The 23,764-nt window shown below is 38.3% G+C and overlaps 1 protein-coding gene across 2 annotated transcripts in view; it reads left to right on the forward strand.

The window, feature by feature from the left end:
- The window catches only part of CNTNAP4 (contactin associated protein like 4), a 281,129-nt gene that overhangs the window by 204,880 nt on the left and 52,485 nt on the right, over nucleotides 1–23,764 (forward strand). For both annotated transcript variants that reach the window (XM_005691816.3, XM_018061737.1), the window contains 3 exons: nucleotides 882–1,079; nucleotides 4,676–4,832; nucleotides 11,000–11,127. In XM_005691816.3, the coding sequence (XP_005691873.3) occupies nucleotides 882–1,079; nucleotides 4,676–4,832; nucleotides 11,000–11,127 (483 nt within the window). The remainder of the gene's footprint in view (nucleotides 1–881; nucleotides 1,080–4,675; nucleotides 4,833–10,999; nucleotides 11,128–23,764) is intronic.

Genomic DNA, 23,764 nt, shown 5'->3' on the forward strand with positions numbered 1-23,764 from the left:
ATTCAGAAGCATAATTTGCTATTGCACTGCATAACTGTGCAGGTCACATGGTGCCAAAATGAATATCTCAAATTTGACTTTAAAAGAATAGGTATAATTCTGGTGTAATTTCCTAATATCTGTGTCCTATGAATATGTATTGATATGTATGTGTTTGCCTATGAAGATTAATCATATTACATATAGTTTTGTATCCTGCATTCCCCACTTAAATATTTTGTACACTTTCCCATATTATTAAGAAAAAGTTCTCCGAAGCTTGATTTAAAAAGGAAATAGATGTACACTCATAATTAAAAGCTGTCTGAAGGGAGATATATGGGCCATAAAAAGTTGACTTTCTTTTTGCTGGCAGCATGGATGATTTCCAAGAATGGATAAATCATTGCTTATGTTATATAATTTAAAATATTTTACAGATTCAAAGATGTGTTTTTTTCGTACTGTAACATCTCTGAATTCAGGATGTATCAACAATCAGCAATGTTTTACAGTTATAATAGGCAGCATTATTCTTTTCTTTCTTAAAATTAATGATGCATCTTTAAAAGTAGAATGTCAGATTTGATGAAATGTACAAAATTTAATAATCAGTTTCCTTAATATTTTTACCATGAATACTTTCTGGCTGAATTATATGAAAAAGTAGAATAAAAACACTGTAAATGCATGGCAATCATATAAACTTCAGGGAAAAGAATCATTTTACTATAATTTAAAAATTTTAAGAATCCATTTGTGTTGATTCTATCTCTCAGAGAGGTTTGATGACTAGAAAAATTTGACTCAGATAAAAGGTGATTTTGATTTTCTTTATTTATTTTAACTTTTGCAGACTAGTGATGGTCTCCTCTCTTTCTTCCCCCATTTCTGCATACAAGAGACTGCATGGACCATCATACAGCACAATGGCTCTGATGTCACAAGAGTCCGAAATACCAACCCAGAGAACCCCTACACTGGGTTTTTCGAGTATGTGGCCAGCATGGAGCAACTCCAGGCCACCATTAACCGCGCGGAGCACTGTGAACAGGAGCTGACCTACTACTGCAAGAAGTCACGGCTCGTAAGCAAGGAAGGTAAGTGAACTGGGGCATCCATCCCCCTACTCATGGGGTGCCTTACTGCACCCGCTCCTGCAGAGTTTAATTTTGCCAACCTGGTGGCATAGAGCTGCCCAGGGCGTGTGCTCCCCAAGTGTTTAGCAAGTCTGTCACAGTCGGGAAGTCACAGAGATGCTATCGCCTGAAGAAAAGAACATGGTCAGCTGACACTGAGCTTTGTTCAAAGCCTTGATTGTCTCTGGCGTCTCTTCCTGGCCTCAGTCAGAGGGCTTCCTCCTCATACTCGGTGAATGCTCAGTGTCGGTCCCTTGTAAAGGGCAAGTGACACATTCAGTTTGTTTTTATCATGGGAAAGAGCTAATAAAAATATGACTCCGTTTTCTGAAAGTGACTCTTCCGTGTGACTCTTGCACAGATTGTTGACAAGTTACCCTCTGGGTATAACTGAAAATTAGAGCAGGCTGCTGGAAACATGGCTTTTCCCCCAGTAGCTCAAATAGGAATCAGAAAACCATGTTTAACTCTTTCTCTTATTCTACCTTTAATAACCTTTGATTTCTGCTCCTGAATTCTGATTCTAGTTTGTGTTTTCTCCCTTTAGAACGTCTCATTATGTGAGACTGTCTCGAGTCCCACCAGGTCTGCCTCCATGTAGGCTTTAATGACCTGATACATGAAGCTATTGCAAGACCTTTCCTACTGGCCTCTCAACTGGCCATCAGTCCTTATCTCCTACCCACCCAATGTAGCATCCAAACGATTAATCTGTGTAAAGAAAATTAACCTTTAAGAAACACTGCTTCCATCAGGACCCTGTACTGTTTAAGAAGCTCTGACGTCCTCCTCGTTCCTCTATCCAATACAGACTCTTCTGTCTAGACACCTCCATGCCACCAGGTGGAGGGTGGGGTAACACATATAAAGTGAAATTGAGATGAGCTTCCCTGGTGGCTCAGACGGTAAAGCGTCTGCCTGCAATGTGCGAGACCCGGGTTCTATCCCTGAGTTGGGAAGATCCTCTGGAGAATGAAATGGCAACCCACTCCAGTACTCTTGCCTGGAAAATTCCATGGACTGAGGAGCCTGGTGGGCTTACAGTCCATGTGGTCCCAAAGAGTCAGACACGACTGAGCATCTTCACATTACTCACCTCTCTTTCTAGCTGTCCAGTGCATCATGCTTACAGTGATCCTACCAGTTTAGTATGCAACTGATGGTTCATTGTTAGTGAATATCTATCTTGAAATCTTTAAAAAAAATAGATAAGCAAGTGTGGAAGTGTAGTCTAAGAGGAAAACTGAAAGTCACTTAGTCGTGTCCGACTCTTTGTGATCCCATAAACAAAGGATACTGGAGACGGTAGCATTTTCCTTCTCCAGGGGATCTTTCCAACCCAGGAACTGAACCCAGGTCTCCCACATTGCAGGCAGATTCTTTACCAGCTGAGCCACAAGGGAAACCCTTCTAAAAGGAAATAGAACCATAAATACAGAAGGGTAAATGAATGTGATGAAACAAAATGAAACTAAGTTGCTTGACTAGAGAAGAAAGAAAAGGAAAGACAATCGTCAGAGTCACAAATGAGTCAAACTCTAAAAGAACCAGAAAACACAAACCCCAAGGATGTTAGTGAGCAAGCCGAGCCCCACACGACGACGAGGGGATGGCAGTGAGGGTGAAGGCGTTTCCCGCCGTCAGGGCTGGTGGCGCTGCACATCTTGCTCTTGAGGCTCCCCAGGTGTTTCAGCCAGGCTTGGGAGCCACTGGTGAAGAGAATGGTAAACTCTCAAAGGTTGTAGAACCGGGGTTGGGGGTAACCATTGAATACACCAATTTTCTTCAGGTCCATGACCCTAGAATCCATATAGAATGGATTTGAGGTGGAAAAGAGGGAACAGTTTGGATTTTGAGGTTACAATAAGGAATGTGTGGGAAAGAGCAGGAAGGTGGTGTGAGACAAGTTAAATTTACAGTTTCAAATCTTGAAACTATAGCAGCATCAAGCAATAACGGTGCTGGGATTGTGGATGAATAAAGTGGAAATGTTTATGAAAATGTTTCTAGCAAGATATGGGTCCTCCAGCTCGGCACACTGGAAGGGTGGTCAGTGTGAATACCCAAGCCATTTGGAATTTTATTCGTAACTATGGGAGCAGAAGTGATCCATTGTCATTCCTGATATTTTATCATTTTAATTTCAACTTTAAAATTTTCTCATGTTTTTTCTAATTCTTTCTTATATAAATTCTTTAGGACACTTCAGTAAGACTAAGGAAATCAGAGGTATTTGGTATCTTTAAAACATTCAGTGGTTTCTACTTCATAGGGAAGATAACAAATTTAGATGTGAAAATACTATTCAGTATTTAAGAATAATGATTTATTTTTTTAAAAATCTATAACCACATAATGTTTTAAGCAGTATGTCGAAATAGATCTATTAAATGTTTCTAGTAGGTTTTGCCTTCAGTTGATGAGTTAATCATGCAGTTAAAGAGCATGAAGATTGTTGATATTGAGTACTACGTTAACAGAAGCCTCCAACAGCTCCTTGATTTCTTGGCACAGTGCACAGGAATGGATAGTAATGCTGAGTGAGAACTTGCCTGCATTAGCACAGATCCAATGTAATAGTAAGATTTTATGAGCATTGGCATTTGTAAGTAAGGGAGAAATTAGTAAAAGTAAGGCTAATGGCCACAACTTGAAAGGTTTGAAAGTCAGTGGAAAAATGATCGCACAGCTTTGAGGAGCTGGCTGATTTGATGTCACCTTCTTCTCACGCCCTGACTCTCCAGTGACTGTGAGTTTTCCCCTCTAACTTGTTTTTCCCCTAAGACAGATTGCCTGCAAACCATATCTAAATGGTCTATTCCTTGCTCTAGCTTTTTGGCATCATTTTAGTCTTAGCTCTGTGAAGGAGCTGGTAACTGAACATTCATCATAGAAAGAAATGCATTTGGTTGAGGGAAACTTTGTTTTTGAGTGTCATATTTGCTTTGGGCATAAAGATCTTTCAGTGTTATTTCTGTAGTCTCTGAAGAAGTAGCCAAGCCAGTAAACAGAAGAAAAAATGTATACTTTCGAATATATCTTGAATCATAGTGAGGGAATGCCATACCATGCCTAAACAGCTAGTTTATCTTTAGTCGATAAGTATATTGAGATAAATCACTGACTTTACACAGCATTTCATAATGTTCTAGTAGGCATTTTATGTTCTCAAATTAATGTTGTTTCTCATATGTTAATTACCATGGATTATAATTTGATGCCTTGTTGTTTCAAAAAATTATTTTTAAGGAAATGGCATGTGTGAACTCTCAATACATTTTTTTTTTACTATTATGCCTGAATTAAGTAGAAACTGCAGGTTTGTTTTCTACTCAAAGAAAAATATATCAATCATTTAAGCTTAAATAATGAAATATTTTTTAAAAAAAGCTTTCCTAAGGAAATACCATCAGTTATGAAGTTTGGGATATCACTACATCAAACCAGTCTTTCCTCCTTTCATTCTTTTTAATGATTTGGGAAAGAAGGGAATTATACTGGGATGGAAGGTCACGGGTTATAAAGCAGATGTCGTTTTTCTCACCTTTATTTTTCAGATGGAACCCCTCTGAGCTGGTGGGTTGGAAGAACCAATGAAACACAAACTTACTGGGGCGGTTCTTTGCCTGATCCTCAAAAATGTACTTGTGGATTGGAGGGGAACTGCGTTGATTCTCAGTATTACTGCAACTGTGATGCTGACCGGAATGAATGGTGATTTTTATGATTTCCTTATGCAAAATCAAGTTTATTATTAATTTTTTAAAATGAATCACTGCCACATATATAGGTAGGTAGATACTGAACAACTTAGTACCGTGAAGAAATTAGATAAGGTATGTTTTGATGAAATGTATTGCAACTAATCTGATTTCTAGATGGGAAGATGATGATCCTTTTATTTGAATTTTGTGGTAATAGAGCATGAGTCATACACCTTTTATTTTTGTAATATGATGAAATAGAGGCATCTGTTTCATGCTTGCTTTTCATTTTGAGTCAATTATCATTATCTTTAAAATTAAGTATAATTAAGAATTATATTCTCAAAACATAGTTGCATAAATATATTAAAACTTACATAAATTACATTTAAATAAATATATTTAATACTAACATATCTCTTCAGTAGTCTTGCCTATAAACCTTTAAATATGTAAGCTTCGACTTTCCCACAATTCCTTAAGCATGTAGCTCTTTTATTTTCTTTTTTTTTTTTTTTTATTTATTTATTTTTTTTAAATTTTAAAATCTTAAATTCTTACATGCGTTCCCAAACATGAACCCCCCTCCCACCTCCCTCCCCACAACATCTCTCTGGTTCATCCAAGGATCCACTATACTATGAAAAACTGATATTCGGTTCATCGTATTTTGAAAAAGGAAATCTATAATATTTAGATTTTATATTGAGCTTGAAATGTTATATTTATTCATTTGACATTACATTTATTCATTTGAAAAATATCAAAGACTGTGTTATATCAAAAAGCAGATTATTTTATGCCTCTAAAGGAGGCATCTGTATGGAGTCATTATTGTACTTTTATTGTTATGTGTTCAGCATGAAGAACATTGTCTCACTTAGAGTCTGGTTTTTCAAAATTTCTACTATTTTTGGAAGATACTCTTTTTTCTTGCTGCCCTCACACACACACACACACACACACACACACACACACACACACACACACAGAGTGTATTTTAAAATATGAATATAATTTTTTTAAGTTAATCTAATCTATTTTTCTTTGAGTGGTAAAGGATCTACCTGCCAATGCAGGAGATGCAGGTTCAGTCCTAGGGTCAAGAAGATTCCCTGGAGAAGGAAATGGCAGCCTACTCCAGTATTCTTGCCTGGGAAAGCCCATGGACAGAGGCGCCTGGCGGGCTGCAGTCCACGGGGTCACTAAAGAATCAGACATGATGTGGCAACTCAACAACATCAGTCACCAATAACTCTCCTATCTCCGCACGACATTTTATTCATCAAAAATAATTTTTAAAAATAAGATTTTGAAACTTTTCATGTTAAATTCTGCTTATGCTTAAGTAGCTTGTGTAGAACTAACCTAACCCCAGATAACATTTATAATCCCAGGAAAACTATTTATTAAAAACATCAACTTGAAGCAAGGAGAGATAAGAAAGCATTCCTTAGCCATCAATGGAGAGAAATAGAGGAAAACAATAGAATAGGAAAGACTAGAGATCCCTTCAAGAAAATTAGAAATACCAAGGAACATTTCATCCAAAGATGGGCTCGATAAAGGACAGAAATGGTACGGACCTAAAGGAAGCAGAAGATACTAAGAAGAGGTGGCAAGAATACACAGAAGAACTGTACAAAAAAGATCTTCATGACTCAGATAATTACAATGGTGTGATCACTCATCTAGAGCCGGACATCCTAGAACGCGAAGTCAAGTGGGCCTTAGGAAGCATCACTACAAACAAAGCTAGTGGAGGTGATGGAATTCCAGTTGAGCTATTTCAAATCCTAAAAGATGATGCTGTGAAAAGGCTGCACTCAGTATGTCAGCAAATTTGGAAAACTCAGCAGTGGCCATGGGGCTAGAAAAGGTCAGTTTTCATTCCAATCCCAAAGAAAGGCAATGCCAAAGAATGCTCAAACTACCACACAATTGCACTTATTTCATATGCTAGTAAAGTCATGCTCAAAATTCTCCAAGCCAGGCTTCAGCAGTACATGAACCATGAACTTCCAGATGTTCAATCTGGTTTTCAAAAAGGCAGAGGAACCAGAGATCAAATTGCCAACATCTTCTGGATCATGGAAAAAAGCAAGAGAGTCCCAGAAAAACATCAATTTCTGCTTTATTGATTATGCCAAAGCCTTTGACTATGTGGATCACAATAAACTGTGGAGAATTCTGAAAGAGATGGGAATACCAGACTACCTGACCTGCCTCTTGAGAAACCTATATGCAGATCAGGAAGCAACAGTTAGGACTGGACATGGAACAACAGACTGGTTCCAAATAGGGAAAGAGTCCATCAAGTCTGTATATTGTCACCCTGCTTATTTAACTTCTATGCAGAGTACATCATGAGAGATGCTGGACTGGAAGAAGCACAAGCTGGAATCAAGATTGCCGGGAGAAATATCAATAACCTCAGATATGCAGATGACACCACCCTTATGGCAGAAACCAAAGAAGAACTAAAGAGCCTCTTGAAAGTGAAAGAAGAGAGTGAAAAAGTTGGCCTAAAGCTCAACATTCAGAAAACGAAGATCATGGCATCTGGTCCCATCACTTCATGGCGAATAGATGAGGAAACAGTGTCAGACTTTATTTTGGGGGGCTGAAAAATCACTGCAGATGGTGATTGCAGCCATGAAATGAAAAGATGCTTACTCCTTGGAAGGAAAGTTATGACCAACCTAGACAGCATATTAAAAAGCAGAGATATTATTTTGCCCACAAAGGTCTGTCTAGTCAAGGCTATGGTTTTTCCGGTGGTCATGTATGGATGTGAGAGTTGGACTATAAAGAAAGCCGAGCACAGAAGAATTGATGGTTTTGAACTGTGGTGTTGGAGAAGACTCTTGCCAGTCCCTTGGACTGCAAGGAGATCCAACCAGTCCATCCTAAAGGAGATCATTCCTGCATGTGTATTGGAAGGACTGATGTTGAAGCTGAAACTCCAATACTTTGGCCACCTGGTGCCAAGAGTTGACTCATTTGAAGAGACTCTGATGCTGGGAAAGATTGAGGGCAGGAGGAGAAGGGGATGACAGAGGATGAGATAGTTGGATGGCATCACCGACTCAACGGACATGAGTTTAGGTAAACTCCAGGAGTTGGTGATAGACAGGGAGGCCTGGTGTGCTACAGTTCATGGGGTTGCAAAGAGTCAGATAGGACTGAGTGACTGAACTGAACTGAATTGAACTTGAAACAAGTGGAAAACAACCAAATGTATGCAGAAACTCCCAGGGTTGGGAGCCTTCAACCCTTCAAAGAAGGGAGTATCAGTGGATGAGATTTATGTTTAGATGCCTTTTCTTTGAAACTACTCACCAGATCACCTGCCATGGGGTGGCTAGAACTCAGATTACTCGAGTCTGGTGGTGGGGCTGCATGTATCAGAGGAAGATTCAGAGCAACCAGAATGACTGGAAATGGATTTCTGGACATTTTGGAATGGAGAAAACCACTTGAGAGGAGACCACTGTATCAGCTCCTCTAGAACCCTGACCTCTGAGCTGCGCACGCACATGGGCGATTTCTAGGAACCAAGGAGAGAGATGCAGTTGGACCACTGATCCCCCGATACAGGGATTTCAGCAGCAACCACCAGAGAGACCAGATTGGGAGTGTAAGTCTCCTTGTTTGACTTGGGCTTTGTAAAGTCCTAACATAGAAATGACAGAAGGTCCAAGCCTTTACAGCAAAGACTATGTCCCCAGACTGAGTATGATTGAAAACTACCAGTGAAACAGACCCAGGCCCACCCCAAGGAAGTAAAAACAAGCCTCCAGCGTTTATTGTGATATGGTTGTGATTTAACTATTTGTGAAAACAAAAATCAAGCCTTCTGAGAAGGAAAGCAGATTCTAGAGTCTCTATAGTATATCACTCATAATATCCAGAATATTATAGCAATGGTTGCTTATTCCAAAAAAAAGCAAACTGATCTAAAGTTAAGAAAATAAAAAGTTCCAGCAGAAACAGGTGCTGGGTCACTGGTGTCTGATTAGCAGGCAAACATATTAAATCAACTCTTAAGAAAATGTATAAAAAATTAAAGGTAAAAATAATCACAAAGGAGCCAAGGGTATTCTAAGCAGATAAATGAGAACTGTATTAAAGAGGCAAATGTACATTTTAGAACAGAAAAGTGCAACATCTGAAGTTAAATATTCCCTGCATAGATTTCAACTCTTATGGGAGTTAGCAAAAGAAATCTTCAGTAAACCTAAAGATAGATCAGTAGAAATCATTCAATCTGAAGAACGCAGGGGAAAAAAAAAAAATTGAAAGAAAAATTGACAGACCCTTTGTGGCTTGTGGGAAAATATCTGTGATTTAACAGGCAAGAAATTGGAGTCCCAGAGTGGCAGGAAATAAAGTGAGGCAAAAGTATATATCGTTTGATGAAACCATGGCTGAAAATCTCTCAAATTTGCTTAATAAACATCTCTGGAAGCAAGCCCCCCAGGTGGCCCTCAGTTATCCACACTGCCTGTTATTCACACCACTGTGTAATTTCCTGCCCTTGTGTGTTGCATGGACCTGTGACTTGCTTTTAAAGAATAGTATATGGTAAAGTGATGAGATGTCACTGCAGAGACTGAGCTACAAGAGACAGTGACTTCCAACATGCTGGAAATTCACTCTCTGCATCTTCTAGCCTTCTTGTTGGATTCAGCAGCCTGCCATGTTGTGAGCTGTTGTGGACAAAGAATCGAGGGTCGCCCTCAACCAACAGCTAGTGAATACCTACGGCTTTCAGTTCAGTGCCCAGCAAGTAGTGAATACTGCCAGTAGCCACAGGAGTGAGCCTTCCCCACCCAAGCCCTGAGTTGACTTCAGTCCTTGCCAACACTGAGTGTAGCTTTGAGACGCTGAACCAGAAGGTCGTAAAGCAGAAGAATCACAGATTATATAAAAGGTCTTACATCACCACTTTGTTTTGGGGGATAATTTGTTATGCATTAGTATCAACAGATAACTAATACAACTTCAATGATGTTTTGAAAGTAGCCAGTTTGGGTGAATCTGGGGGAACACCTTCCACACAGGGAAATCAGGATGCAAATGAAGGTGACCTCCCATCAGAAGACAATGAAATGACACCTTTCGTGGGGAAAGAGAAGGCAGTGTCGACCTAGACTTTGACAGAGGACAAAAATACATTTCACAAATGAAAGTAAAATAAAGTCCTGTTCAGATTAAACAAATGCAGAGAGAATTTGTTGTCAGCAGAACTGTACCATAAGAAATAATGATGGAAATTCTTCAGGCTAAACAGACCGTTTAAAACAGATCTTCAGGCGGGAATGAAGGGCACTGGGAAGCATGAATATGTCAGTAAATGGATAAAGCAGTGTTTAAATTTTTCTCTTGATTAAATAAATTAAAATTCACTATTTAATTGTATTATAAAGCTTGCAGCATCTGGATTTAAAACATATTGCAACCATGGCATAAAGAACAGGTGTTTGTGTAGGAAGGGTGTTAAAAATTATCCCATAGTAAGCTTATGACATTTTAAATAATATAACATAAAATCTAAGTAGACTGTGATGAATTAAGGATGCATCTTATAATCCATGAAGCAAATATTAAAATAAGCAGATATATAGCTAAAGAGTGAGTGAAAAAATAAAATTGAATGCCAAAAGAAATATGGAGTAAACCAAGAGGAGGCATGGAAGGGGGAGAAGAAATATAAGATGCCCCATGGGAGGAAAAATAAGAAATAAATACCAAAACGATAGATCTAAAAACGCACTATCAATCGTTACATTAAATGGCAATGGATTAATCATCTCATTTAAAAAGCAAAAAATGGCCAACAGAACTTAAAAGCACCAGCCATTTTCCGACTGCTGCTGCTGCTAAGTCGCTTCAGTCGTGTCCGACTCTGTGCGACCCCATAGACAGCAGCCCAGCAGGCTCCCCTGTCCCTGGGATTCTCCAGGCAGGAACACTGTTCCGACTGCAAGGAACACTGAAACTCTGCCCTGTTTTTCCATCCTCAGATGAGCCATTTGCTCCCGACCCTTTCACGTGTACCCATTCAGCCCAGAACATCTAGGCTTTGAAATGGAGTAAGGACTGTTGTTTATTTTCCAACTCTGTTAATCAGAATAATTTAAGAACCTTGTTGTTGTTGTTGTTACCTTTCAGGACCAATGACACTGGGTTCCTCTCTTATAAGGAACATCTGCCGGTGACTAGGATTGTGATCACAGACACTGGCCGGCCGCATTCAGAAGCAGCTTATAAACTGGGGCCTCTGCTTTGCCATGGAGACAGTAAGTGATGGCGACGCGCCCTCAACGTGTCTGAGTAGAGAGATGTCACCTAAGAGCCATGTTGCTATATAGTAATTAGTCAGACTTCTCTTTTGAAAACCCATAAGCAGTGTCTGAAATAATCCCCCTAGTCAGTCAACAAAGTGCCCCTATAGAATGGAAAGCCCTGGAATAAATACCGTGACAGCAGGCCTTGTTAAGATTCCAAAAGAAAGAAACCACAAAGCATCTCTGTTTGACTGGTTCATAAATTCATTCCATCCTTCCTCAGTGTCTACATGCCATTATCCATATAGGAACACCTCAGTGCTGCATAACATTATTAAGGATGTATGGTGAGTTTTCTACTGTTGGGCCTGGGGTGAAATTAGAACATCAGTAGAATCAAAGTCAGTTTAATCAAACATGTTTCAACTTTCATTCTCCCCCCCCCACCCCCAGTTTGTGTATGTGTTCTTACTCTGAATCAGTGGGACCTGCTGTTTTGTATATTCAATATATAAATACTGTGAACCGGAATTTTTTAGTTAAAATATAGTGTCACAGAAAATACATATTTTCAGCAGAGAATGAAATGAGCATATGTGGCCATTTATAACCTCTCTGAAGTCAGTTAGGTTTGAGACTGATTCATTACTTTTTTATGCTTTTAGTTACTTCCAGAACTTAAAATGCAAATAGAAGAAATATTCATTTACCTTAAAAGTATATCCTGAAAGGAAGGTTTATTCTAGAGGCTCAATAGAGAAAGAGTTGATCTGACAATGCATTGAATTTATGGAGATGCATGGCGGAAGTTGCTTAGCTAAAAAGCAAAGATGATACTGGCCTATAAAAAGGTGTATGTACATTATAAAAAAAAAATGGCCCGCCATTATACCTACCATCCCTAATCTTTATCATCTCAACTTCCTGGTCTGCCAGTAGGCCTTACACAGTCACTTGAAGATGACATAGGATATTTCATGGAGGGAAAAGTTATGTACAAAGAGATGAGGTTGTAAACGCAGGCTGCATCCACAGAAGTGCAATGATTTTGCGTGACAATGGAGAAATTGTTCTATTCATCACATGCACTCCTCACAGCTGGCTCTGATCTGAACACTGCAGGGGCTTAGGCCGGCTTCCCCCATTTACCACCGTCCCTGGGAAATTGTTCTGTTTTGACTGAGGTCGCTGCCAACTCGATTCCTTAGGGGTTCTTTCTTGCAGACTTCCCGTCTTGAACTTGAGCACACAGCATCTTTTCACTCAGAGCAGGGCTTCTCCATCCCAGGCGACTCGCTCCCTTAGGGGACATTTGGCAATATCTGGAGACGGGTTTGGCTGTCGCAGCTGTCAGGGGTTGAGGGCTATTGGATCCAGAGGGAGAGGCCAGAAATGCTGTGAATATCCTGCAATGCACAAGACAGCCCTCCACCACAGGGCGTATCTGGTCCCTGAGGTCTGTGGCGTGAGGCTGAGAAACCAAGCATTTAGCTGTTATGAGAATGGGGGTGCAGAGGGAGGCTCACAATATTAGGACAAGGATTAAAAACAGTGTAAGTGTTTGGAGACCTGCGGGTTCACCTTGGACATTAATGAAACAGTCCCAGAGTTTTCCCTGGCCTTCCTGTCCACCACATCTACTTTAGGGTTGAGGCTTATCCTCACGTGAGTTCACAGAGCATTTTCTGCATAAATGACCCTGTCTGAAGAGCAGCAGTGTCAGAGTAATGAATGCCTCCCATTTTCTCTGTGTGGGCAGCCTGCACCCCTGAAGGTGCAAAGCCCTAGACACGTTTATTATTATTATTTTTTCCCTTCCAAATGAGATAAATGGGGCAGATGTGGGGCTTCTAGATATGGGATCATGCAAAGTGGGCCTTAAAAGCAGAGGAAAGTTATGTGAAAGTTATCCAGATGGCATTGGGGCTGGAACACTAATTAGGACTGGGATACTTTAAGGCTCAAAACTGGCTTAGTTCTCATGATCCAGGAAAGTGACATTTGAGTATAAGACAAGGACAATGACGAAGGCTTGAACTAGGCAATGGTTGGCATGGGGCTTAGATAAAGGGCTCAGTCAGGGAGGTGAATTCAGTACGGTTTGGGGTGAGGGTGACAGGGTATGAGGATGACCTCCAGGTTTCTGACTTGAGTAAAGCTGGTGGCACCGTTTGTTGAGACAGTAAGAATGATTCGTTGAGACACAGAATTCTTAGATTTTCTTTGAACAGAAAAATGGAAAGATGAAAATAATAAGAATGGTATTTTGGTCTTATCACACAAACCCGATATGTTGAAAATTTCATATCTAGCCATGTTTCTCTAGGAAAGAAAAAACAACCCAGAAGCCTTGACAAAGCAGGAACAAAGATAAGTGAGACCCACAGGTGCCAGCTACACCGGATGCCAGCTGGCTCCTAATTCAGAGTCTTTATTTTCATTTTTAAAAATGTGGATGGGTGTGAAATTTTGTTACTACTAGTATTATTGTTTAATGTCAGAAGTCACAGATAACATTGTTAAACATTTTACCAAAAGCACAGAAGATATGAATGATAAAGTCCCCTTTTTAAAGTTGTTCTGCAGATATAGAACTTCATAAATATTGTTGACCTAAAGAATTTGTGAATATGAAAATAAGTTTTTTGAAAAAAATATGTGAAAAGTAAATGGCAGAATTCAACATCCTATTTATAAAAATTAAGGAAACTAGGAACTTAAACTTCCTCAGTATTTTTTTTATTAATTTTTTTTAAAATTTTAAATTCTTTAATTCTTACATGTGTTCCCAAACATGAACCCCCCTCCCACCTCCCTCCCCATAACATTTCTCTGGGTCATCCCCATGCACCAGCCCCAAGCATGCTGTATCCTGCGTCGGACATAGACTGGTGATTCGATTCTTACATGATAGTATACATGTTAGAATGCCATTCTCCCAAATCATCCCACCCTCTCCCTCTCCCTCTGAGTCCAAAAGTCCGTTATACACATCTGTGTCTTTTTTCCTGTCTTGCATACAGGGTCGTCATTGCCATCTTCTTAAATTCCATATATATGTGTTAGTATACTGTATTGGTGTTTTTCTTTCTGGCTTACTTCACTCTGTATAATCGGCTCCAGTTTCATCCATCTCATCAGAATTGATTCAAATAAATTCTTTTTAACGGCTGAGTAATACTCCATTGTGTATATGTACCACAGCTTTCTTATCCATTCATCTGCTGATGGACATCTAGGTTGTTTCCATGTCCTGGCTATTATAAACAGTGCTGCGATGAACATTGGGGTACATGTGTCTCTTTCAATTCTGGTTTCCTCGGTGTGTATGCCCAGCAGTAGGATTGCTGGGTCATAAGGTAGTTCTATTTGCAATTTTTAAAGGAATCTCCACACTGTTCTCCATAGTGGCTGTACTAGTTTGCATTCCCACCAACAGTGTAGGAGGATTCCCTTTTCTCCACACCCTCTCCAGCATTTATTGCTTGCAGATTTTTGGATCGCAGCCATTCTGACTGGTGTGAAGTGGTACCTCATTGTGGTTTTGATTTGCATTTCTCTAATAATGAGTGATGTTGAGCATCTTTTCATGTGTTTGTTAGCCATCCGTATGTCTTCTTTGGAGAAATGTCTATTTAGTTCTTTGGCCCATTTTTTGATTGGGTCGTTTATTTTTCTGGAATTGAGCTGCATATGTTGCTTGTATATTTTTGAGATTAGTTGTTTGTCAGTTGCTTCATTTGCTATTATTTTCTCCCATTCAGAAGGCTGTCTTTTCACCTTGCTTCTATTTCCCTTTGTTGTGCAGAAGCTTTTAATTTTAATTAGATCCCATTTGTTTATTTTTGCTTTTATTTCCAGAATTCTGGGAGGTGGATCATAGAGGATCCTGCTGTGATTTATGTCTGAGAGTGTTTTGCCTATGTTCTCCTCTAGGAGTTTTATAGTTTCTGGTCTTACATTTAGATCTTTAATCCATTTTGAGTTAATTTTTGTGTGCGGTGTTAGAAAGTGATCTAGTTTCATTCTTTTACAAGTGGTTGACCAGTTTTCCCAGCACCACTTGTTAAAGAGATTGTCTTTACTCCATTGTATATTCTTGCCTCCTTTGTCAAAGATAAGGTGTCCATATGTGTGTGGGTTTATCTCTGGGCTTTCTATTTTGTTCCATTGATCTATATGTCTGTCTTTGTGCCAGTACCATACTGTTTTGATGACTCTGGCTTTGTAGTAGAGCCTGAAGTCAGGCAAGTTGATTCGTCCAGTTCCATTCTTATTTCTCAAGATTGCTTTGGCAATTTGAGGTTTTTTGTATTTCCATACAAATCTTGAAATTATTTGTTCTAGTTCTGTGAAAAATATGGCTGGTAGCTTGATAGGGATTGCATTGAATTTGTAAATTGCTTTGGGTAGTATACTCATTTTCACTATATTGATTCTTCCGATCCATGAACATGGTATATTTCTCCATCTATTAGTGTCCTCTTTGATTTCTTTCATCAGTGTTTTATAGTTTTCTATATATAGGTCTTTAGTTTCTTTAGGTAGATATATTCCTAAGTATTTTATTCTTTTCGTTGCAATGGTGAATGGAATTGTTTCCTTAATTTCTTTTTCTATTTTCTCATTATTAGTGTATAGGAATGCAAGGGATTTCTGTGTGTTGATTTTATATCCTGCAACTTTACTATATTCATTGATGAGCTCTAGTAATTTTCTGGTGGAGTCTTTAGGGTTTTCTATGTAGAGGATCATATCATCTGCAAACAGTGAAAGTTTTACTTCTTCTTTTCCAATTTGGATTCCTTTTATTTCTTTTTCTGCTCTGATTGCTGTGGCCAAAACTTCCAGAACTATGTTGAATAGTAGCGGTGAAAGTGGGCACCCTTGTCTTGTTCCTGACTTTAGGGGAAATGCTTTCAATTTTTCACCATTGAGGATAATGTTTGCTGTGGGTTTGTCATAGATAGCTTTTATTATGTTGAGGTATGTTCCTTCTATTCCTGCTTTCTGGAGAGTTTTTATCATAAACGGATGTTGAATTTTGTCAAAGGCCTTCTCTGCATCTATTGAGATAATCATATGGTTTTTATTTTTCAATTTGTTAATGTGGTGAATTACATTGATTGATTTGTGGATATTGAAGAATCCTTGCATCCCTGGGATAAAGCCCACTTGGTCATGGTGTATGATCTTTTTAATGTGTTGTTGGATTCTGATTGCTAGAATTTTGTTGAGGATTTTTGCATCTATGTTCATCAGTGATATTGGCCTGTAGTTTTCTTTTTTTGTGACATCTTTGTCAGGTTTTGGTATTAGGGTGATGGTGGCCTCATAGAATGAGTTTGGAAGTTTACCTTCCTCTGCAATTTTCTGGAAGAGTTTGAGTAGCATAGGTGTTAGCTCTTCTCGGAATTTTTGGTAGAATTCCGCTGTGAAGCCGTCTGGACCTGGGCTTTTGTTTGCTGGAAGATTTCTGATTACAGTTTCAATTTCCATGCTTATGATGGGTCTCTTAAGATTTTCTATTTCTTCCTGGGTCAGTTTTGGAAAATTGTACTTTTCTAAGAATTTGTCCATTTCTTCCACATTGTCCATTTTATTGGCATACAACTGCTGATAGTAGTCTCTTATGATCCTTTGTATTTCTGTGTTGTCTGTTGTGATCTCTCCATTTTCATTTCTAATTTTATTGATTTGATTTTTCTCTCTTTGCTTCTTGATGAGTCTGGCTAATGGTTTGTCAATTTTATTTATCCCTTCAAAGAACCAGCTTTTGGTTTTGTTGATTTTTGCTATGGTCTCTTTTGTTTCTTTTGCATTTATTTCTGCCCTAATTCCTCAGTATTTTAAAAGACATTTGTGAAAATTTAAAAATCTGACGCTTTATCCTGAATTGTCACAGACTTAATACTTCCTCTCTAAGATCAGGATCTAAACAAAGATGTCTGTTCTCACCAATCCTATTCAGTATCATACTTTGAGTCCTAGCACAAATAGTAAGTAAAGAAAAGGAATTCAAGGCCTATAGATTAGAAAGGAAGAAATAAAATTCTCCATTTATAGATGACATGATTTTCTAGGTAGAAAATTCCTAAGAACTTTTTTAAAAAGTGAGTTTAGCAAAGTAATAGGATGCAAGTTAAATATGCAAAAACAAATTATATCTCTACATACTAGTAATGAAAAATTGAAATTTTAAAAGTACCTTTTTATAGCAGAATTAGAATCCATTTGCAAAAACAGAAGAATTTCAACCATACTTCAAACTGCATACCAAAAATAATTCAAATTAATCATAAACTTAATGTAAACCCACAAACTATAAAACTTCTCTAAGAAAATATGGAAGAAAATCTTAGTGACCGTGGGTTAAGCAAAGATTTTTTAGATAGAGCATCAAAAGCATAACTCATAAACTTTTAAATGATAAATTGAGGTTCATCATAATTAAAAACTGCTTTTAAAATGACATTGTTTAAAAAATGGGAAGAAGAGTCACACATGGGGAAAATACATTTGCAAAGTCCATATCTGATAGAGGCTAAATATATGAAGAACTTTCTAACAGTGCAATTAAAAAAAATTCAGATTAACAAATGGGCAAATGATTTGCACATACATTTTGTTAGATAAAATACACAGATTTCAAAGAAGCACATAAAAAGATTTTTAATATCATTAGTCATTAGGGAAATGTACTACATTTAACGCCACAACAAGATACCTGTATATAGCTATCAGAATTGCTGACATTGTAAAAATATAATAAAACAAAAAAACTGACAATATCAACTGCTGAGAATATAGAGCAGCTGGAATTCCTCATGCATTGCTGGTGCCAAGTGTAAAATGATACTGTCACTTTGGCAATTTTTTATAAATCTAAACACACATTTACTATAAGATCCAGCAATCCCACTCCTAGGTATTTGCAGAAGAGAAATGAAATATCTGTATGAACAGGTTTATATTGGTTTTATGCATAGTCTTCTAAAACTGGAAACCACCTAAATGTCAGTGGTTTAATGAATAAACCAGTGAGTCTGAGTGAACTCCGGGAGATGGTGATGGACAGGGAGGCCTGGCGTGCTGCGATTCATGGGGTTGCAAAGAGTCAGACACGACTGAGCGACTGAACTGAACTGAACTTAATGAATAAACCAGTGAATAAACATTCCATTTTACTGTGGTATATTTACACTGTACAATGGAATATTACTAAACAGTAAAAAGAAGTGCTCTTATGATAAACACCAACAACATGGATGAATCTTCAGTGCATGATACTAACTAATAGAAGCCTGACTTAAAAGGCTCTGTGCTGGATCATTCGATTTCTAAGATATTCTGGAAAAAGCTAAACCATAGGAACAGAAAAAAAGATCTCTTTTGCCAATCACTTCAAGGCAAGAGGAATTTTACAAAAAAGAACAGGTAAAGGAGATGTTCTGTGTCTTGAGTGTTATGGTAACTTATGTGACTTGAAGCATTTGTCAAAATTCCTAGATCAATACGCAGAATTACTCAGTTTTATTCTATGTAAATTATCCTCAGTACATGTGACTCAAAAGAAAAAAAACCCTAAAAATTACAACCCACAACTAAACATTAATAATAGTATAGATAGTTATTGTTGCTTAATTTTTAAAGACTTTATTTTTAAAATAAATTTACAATGAAACAAAGAGGAAATTACAGAGGTTTTTCATATATTTCCTGTCCTCACACATGTATAAACTGTCCTATTAGCAACATCACTCACCAGAATGGTACTGTGTTTTTTTTTTTTAAGCAAAAAAAGGTTGCTTAATTTTAAGGTTGGGTCATTAAAAAAATATCAATAGTTAAACTTGTAAGACATAAAAACTAGTAAAGATATTAATAACATGGGTATTCTCCAGGATACTCCTAGGATTCTACTGAGTATGTTTCTGACTTTTACTAACCTTGGAGACAGAGGATCAAAGGAGCAGATCATGGGAAAACATCTGGGTCTGCAGTTAAGAGAAAGGTGATAACTAGGAGGGTTTATGTAGGTATTTTCCTTTCTGCTCTCTCAGGAGAAATGGGACCATCTTCATTTGTGGGGTGCCACCATAAGTCTTCTAGACCAATGCTTCTTCACCTTCAGCATGTGTTAAAAATTACCTGGAGAGCATGCCAATTGTAGCTGTGTTATCTTCAGCACTCTCACCTCACACTAAGGAGAAAGAGTAGAAGTCTAGTATTGACCCACCAGAGTTAGATGATTTTTTGACATCAATCAGAAAGTGCTAAGGGAAAGGTTCATAACAATACAGGCATACCTCAAGAAAAGAAAAAAGTCAAATAAATAACGTAACTCTACACCTGAAGCAACTAGAAAAGGAAGAAATGAAGAACCCCAGGGTTAGTAGAAGGAAAGAAATCTTAAAAATTAGGGCAGAAATAAATGTAAAAGAAACAAAAGAGACCATAGCAAAAATCAACAAAGCCAAAAGCTGGTTCTTTGAGAAGATAAATAAAACTGACAAACCATTAGCCAGACTCATCAAGAAACAAAGGGAGAAATATCAAATCAATAAAATTAGAAATGAAAATGGAGAGATCAAAACAGAGAACACAGAAATACAAAAGATCATAAGAAACTACTATCAGCAATTATATGCAAATAAAATGGACAACTTGGAAGAAATGGACAAATTCTTAGAAAAGTACAACTTTCCAAAACTGACCCAGGAAGAAATAGAAAATCTTAAGAGACCCATCACAAGCATGGAAATTGAAACTGTAATCAGAAATCTTCCAGCAAACAAAAGTCCACGACCAGTTGGCTTCTCAGCTGAATTCTACCAAAAGTTTAGAGAAGAGCTAACACCTGTCCTACTCAAACTCTTCCAGAAAATTGCAGAGGAAGGTAAACTTCCAAACTCATTCTGTGAGGCCACCATCACCTTAATACCAAAACCTGACAAAGATGCCACCAAAAAAAAAAAAAAAGAAAGAAAAAAGAAAACTACTGGCCAATATCACTGACAAACATAGATGCAAAAATCCTTAACAAAATTCTAGCAAACAGAATTCAACAACACATTAAAAAAAAAAAAAGAAGATACATCAGCACATTTAAAAAAAAAATAAATAAATCCAATAAGAGCAGAAAAAAAAAAAAAAAAAAAAAAGATCATACATCATGACCAAGTGGGCTTTATCCCAGGGATGCAAGGATTCTTCAATATCCACAAATCAATCAATGTAATACACCACATTAACAAATTGAAAAATAAAAACCATATGATTATCTCAGTAGATGCAGAGAAAGCCTTTGACAAAACTCAACATCCATTTATGATAAAAACCCTCCAGAAAGCAGGAATAGAAGGAACATACCTCAACATAATAAAAGCTCTATATGACAAACCCACAGCAAACATTATCCTCAATGGTAAAAATTTGAAAGCATTTCCCCTAAAGTCAGGAACAAGACAAGGGTGCCCACTCTCACCACTACTATTCAACATAGTTCTGGTTGGCCACAGCAATCAGAGCAGAAAAAGAAAAGGAATCCAGAGTGGAAAGGAAGAAGTAAAACTCTCACTCTTTGCAGATGACATGATCGTCTACACAGAAAACCCTAAAGACTCCACCAGAAAATTACTAGAGCTCATCAATGAATATAGTAAAGTTGCAGGATATAAAATCAACACACGGAAATCCCTTGCATTCCTATACACTAATAATGAGAAAATAGAGAAATTAAGGAAACAATTCCATTCATGCAAAATACTGCAATGCAAAGAATAAAATACTTAGGAATATATCTACCTAAAGAAACAAAGACCTATATAAAGAAAACTATAAAATGCTGGTGAAAGAAATCAAAGAAGACACTAACGTGTTCATGGATCGGAAGAATCAATATAGTGAAAATGAGTATACTACCCAAAGCAATCTATATATTCAATGCAATCCCTATCAAGCTACCAACAGTATTTTTCACAGAGCTAGAACAAATAATCTCACAACTTGTATGGAAATACAAAAAACCTCGAATAGCCAAAGCAATCTTGAGAAAGAAGAATGGAACTGGAAGAATCAACCTGCCTGACTTCAGGCTCTACTACAAAGCTACAGTCATCAAGACAGTGTGGTACTGGCACAAAGACAGAAATATCGATCAATGGAACAAAATAGGAAGCCCAGAGATAAATCCATGCACCTATGAAGACCTACAAGACCTTTTAGAACTAACACCCAAAAAAGATGTCCTTTTCATTATAGGGGACTGGGATGCAAAAGTAGGAAGTCAAGAAACACCTGGAGTAACAGGCAAATTTGGCCTTGGAATGCGGAATGAAGCAGGGCAAAGACTAATAGAGTTTTGCCAAGAAAATGCACTGGTCAGAGCAAACACCCTCTTCCAACAACACGAGAGAAGACTCTACACATGGACATCACCAGATGGTCAACACCGAAATCAGACTGATTATATTCTTTGCAGCCAAAGATGGAGAAGCTCTATACAGTCAGCAAAAACAAGACCAGGAGCTGACTGTGGCTCTGATCATGAACTCCTTATTACCAAACTCAGACTCAAATTGAAGAAATAGGAAACACCACAAGACCATTCAGGTATGACTTAAATCAAATCCCTTATGATTATACAGTGGAAGTGAGAAATAGATTTAAGGGCCTAGATCTGATAGATAGAGTGCCTGATGAACTATGGAATGAGGTTCGTGACATTGTACAGGAGACAGGGATCAAGACCATCCCCATGGAAAAGAAATGCAAAAAAGCAAAATGGCTGTCTGGGGAGGCCTTACAAATAGCTGTGAAAAGAAGAGAAGTGAAAAGCAAAGGAGAAAAGGAAAGATATAAGCATCTGAATGCAGAGTTCCAAAGAATAGCAAGAAGAGATAAGAAAACCTTCTTCAGAAATCAGTGCAAAGAAATAGAGGAAAAGAACAGAATGGGAAAGACTAGAGAGCTCTTCAAGAAAATTAGAGACACCAAGGGAACATTTCATGCAAAGATGGGCTCAATATAGGACATAAATGGTATGGACCTAACAGAAGCAAAGATATTAAGAAGAGGTGGCAAGAATACACAGAAGAACTGTACAAAAAAGATCTTCACGACCCAGATAATCATGATGAAGTGAACACTAATCTAGAGCCAGACATCTTGGAAAGTGAAGTCAAGTGGGCCTTAGAAAGTATCACTACGAACAAAGCTAGTGGAGGTGATGGCATTCCAGTTGAGCTGTTTCAAATCCTGAAAGATGATGCTGTGAAAGTGCTGCACGCAATATGCCAGCAAATTTGGAAAACTCAGCAGTGGTCACAGGACTGGAAAAGGTCAGTTTTCATTCCAATCCCAAAGAAAGACAATGCCAAAGAATGCTCAAACTACTGCACAATTGCACTCATCTTACACGCTAATAAAGTAATGCTCAAAATTCTCCAAGCCAGGCTTCAGCAATACGTGAAGCGTGAACTCCCTGATGTTCAAGCTGGTTTTAGAAAAGGCAGAGGAACCAGAGATCAAATTGCCAACATCTGCTGGATCATGGAAAAAGCAAGAGAGTTCCAGAAAAACATCTATTTCTGCTTTATTGACTATGCCAAAGCCTTTGACTGTGTGGATCACAATAAACTGTGGAAAATTCTGAAAGAGATGGGAATACCAGACCACCTCACCTGCCTCTTGAGAAATCTGTATGCAGGTCAGGAAGCAACAGATAGAACTGGACATGGAACAACAGACTGGTTCCAAATAGGAAAAGGAGTACGTCAAGGCTGTATATTGTCACCCTGCTTATTTAACTTATATGCAGAGTACATTATGAGAAATGCTGGACTGGAAGAAACACAAGCTGAAATCAAGATTGCCAGGAGAAATATCAATAACCTCAGATATGCAGATGACACCACCCTTATGGCAGAAAGTGAAGAGGAACTCAAAAGCCTCTTGATGAAAGTGAAAGAGGAGAGTGAAAATGTTGGCTTAAAGCTCAACATTCAGAAAATGAAGATAATGGCATCCGGTTCCATCACTTCATGGGAAATAGATGGGGAAACAGTGGAAACAGTGTTAGACTTTATTTTTCTGGTCTCCAAAATCACTGCAGATGATGACTGCAGCCAAGAAATTAAAAGACGCTTACTCCTTGGAAGAAAAGTTATGACCAACCTAGATAGTATATTCAAAAGCAGAGACATTACTTTGCCGATTAAGGTCCATCTAGTCAAGGCTATGGTTTTTCCAGTGGTCATGTATGGATGTGAGAGTTGGACTGTGAAGAAGGCTGAGTGCTGAAGAATTGATGCTTTTAACTGTGGTGTTGGAGAAGACTCTTGAGAGTCCCTTGGACTGCAAGGAGATCCAACCAGTCCATTCTGAAGGAGATCAGCCCTGGGATTTCTTTGGAAGGAATGATGCTAAGGCTGAAACTCTAGTACTTTGGCCACCTCATGCGAAGAGTTGACTCATTGGAAAAGACTCTGATGCTAGGAGGGATTGGGGGCAGAGGGAGAAAGGGATGACCAAGGATGAGATGGCTGGATGGCATCACAGACTCGATGAATATGAGTCTGAGTGAACTCCGGGAGGTGATGATGGACAACGAGGCCTGGCGTACTGTGATTCATGGGGTCACAAAGGG

The sequence above is a fragment of the Capra hircus genome, chromosome 18 (assembly GCF_001704415.2).
Source record: "Capra hircus breed San Clemente chromosome 18, ASM170441v1, whole genome shotgun sequence".
In the NCBI taxonomy this organism is placed as follows: domain Eukaryota; kingdom Metazoa; phylum Chordata; class Mammalia; order Artiodactyla; family Bovidae; genus Capra; species Capra hircus.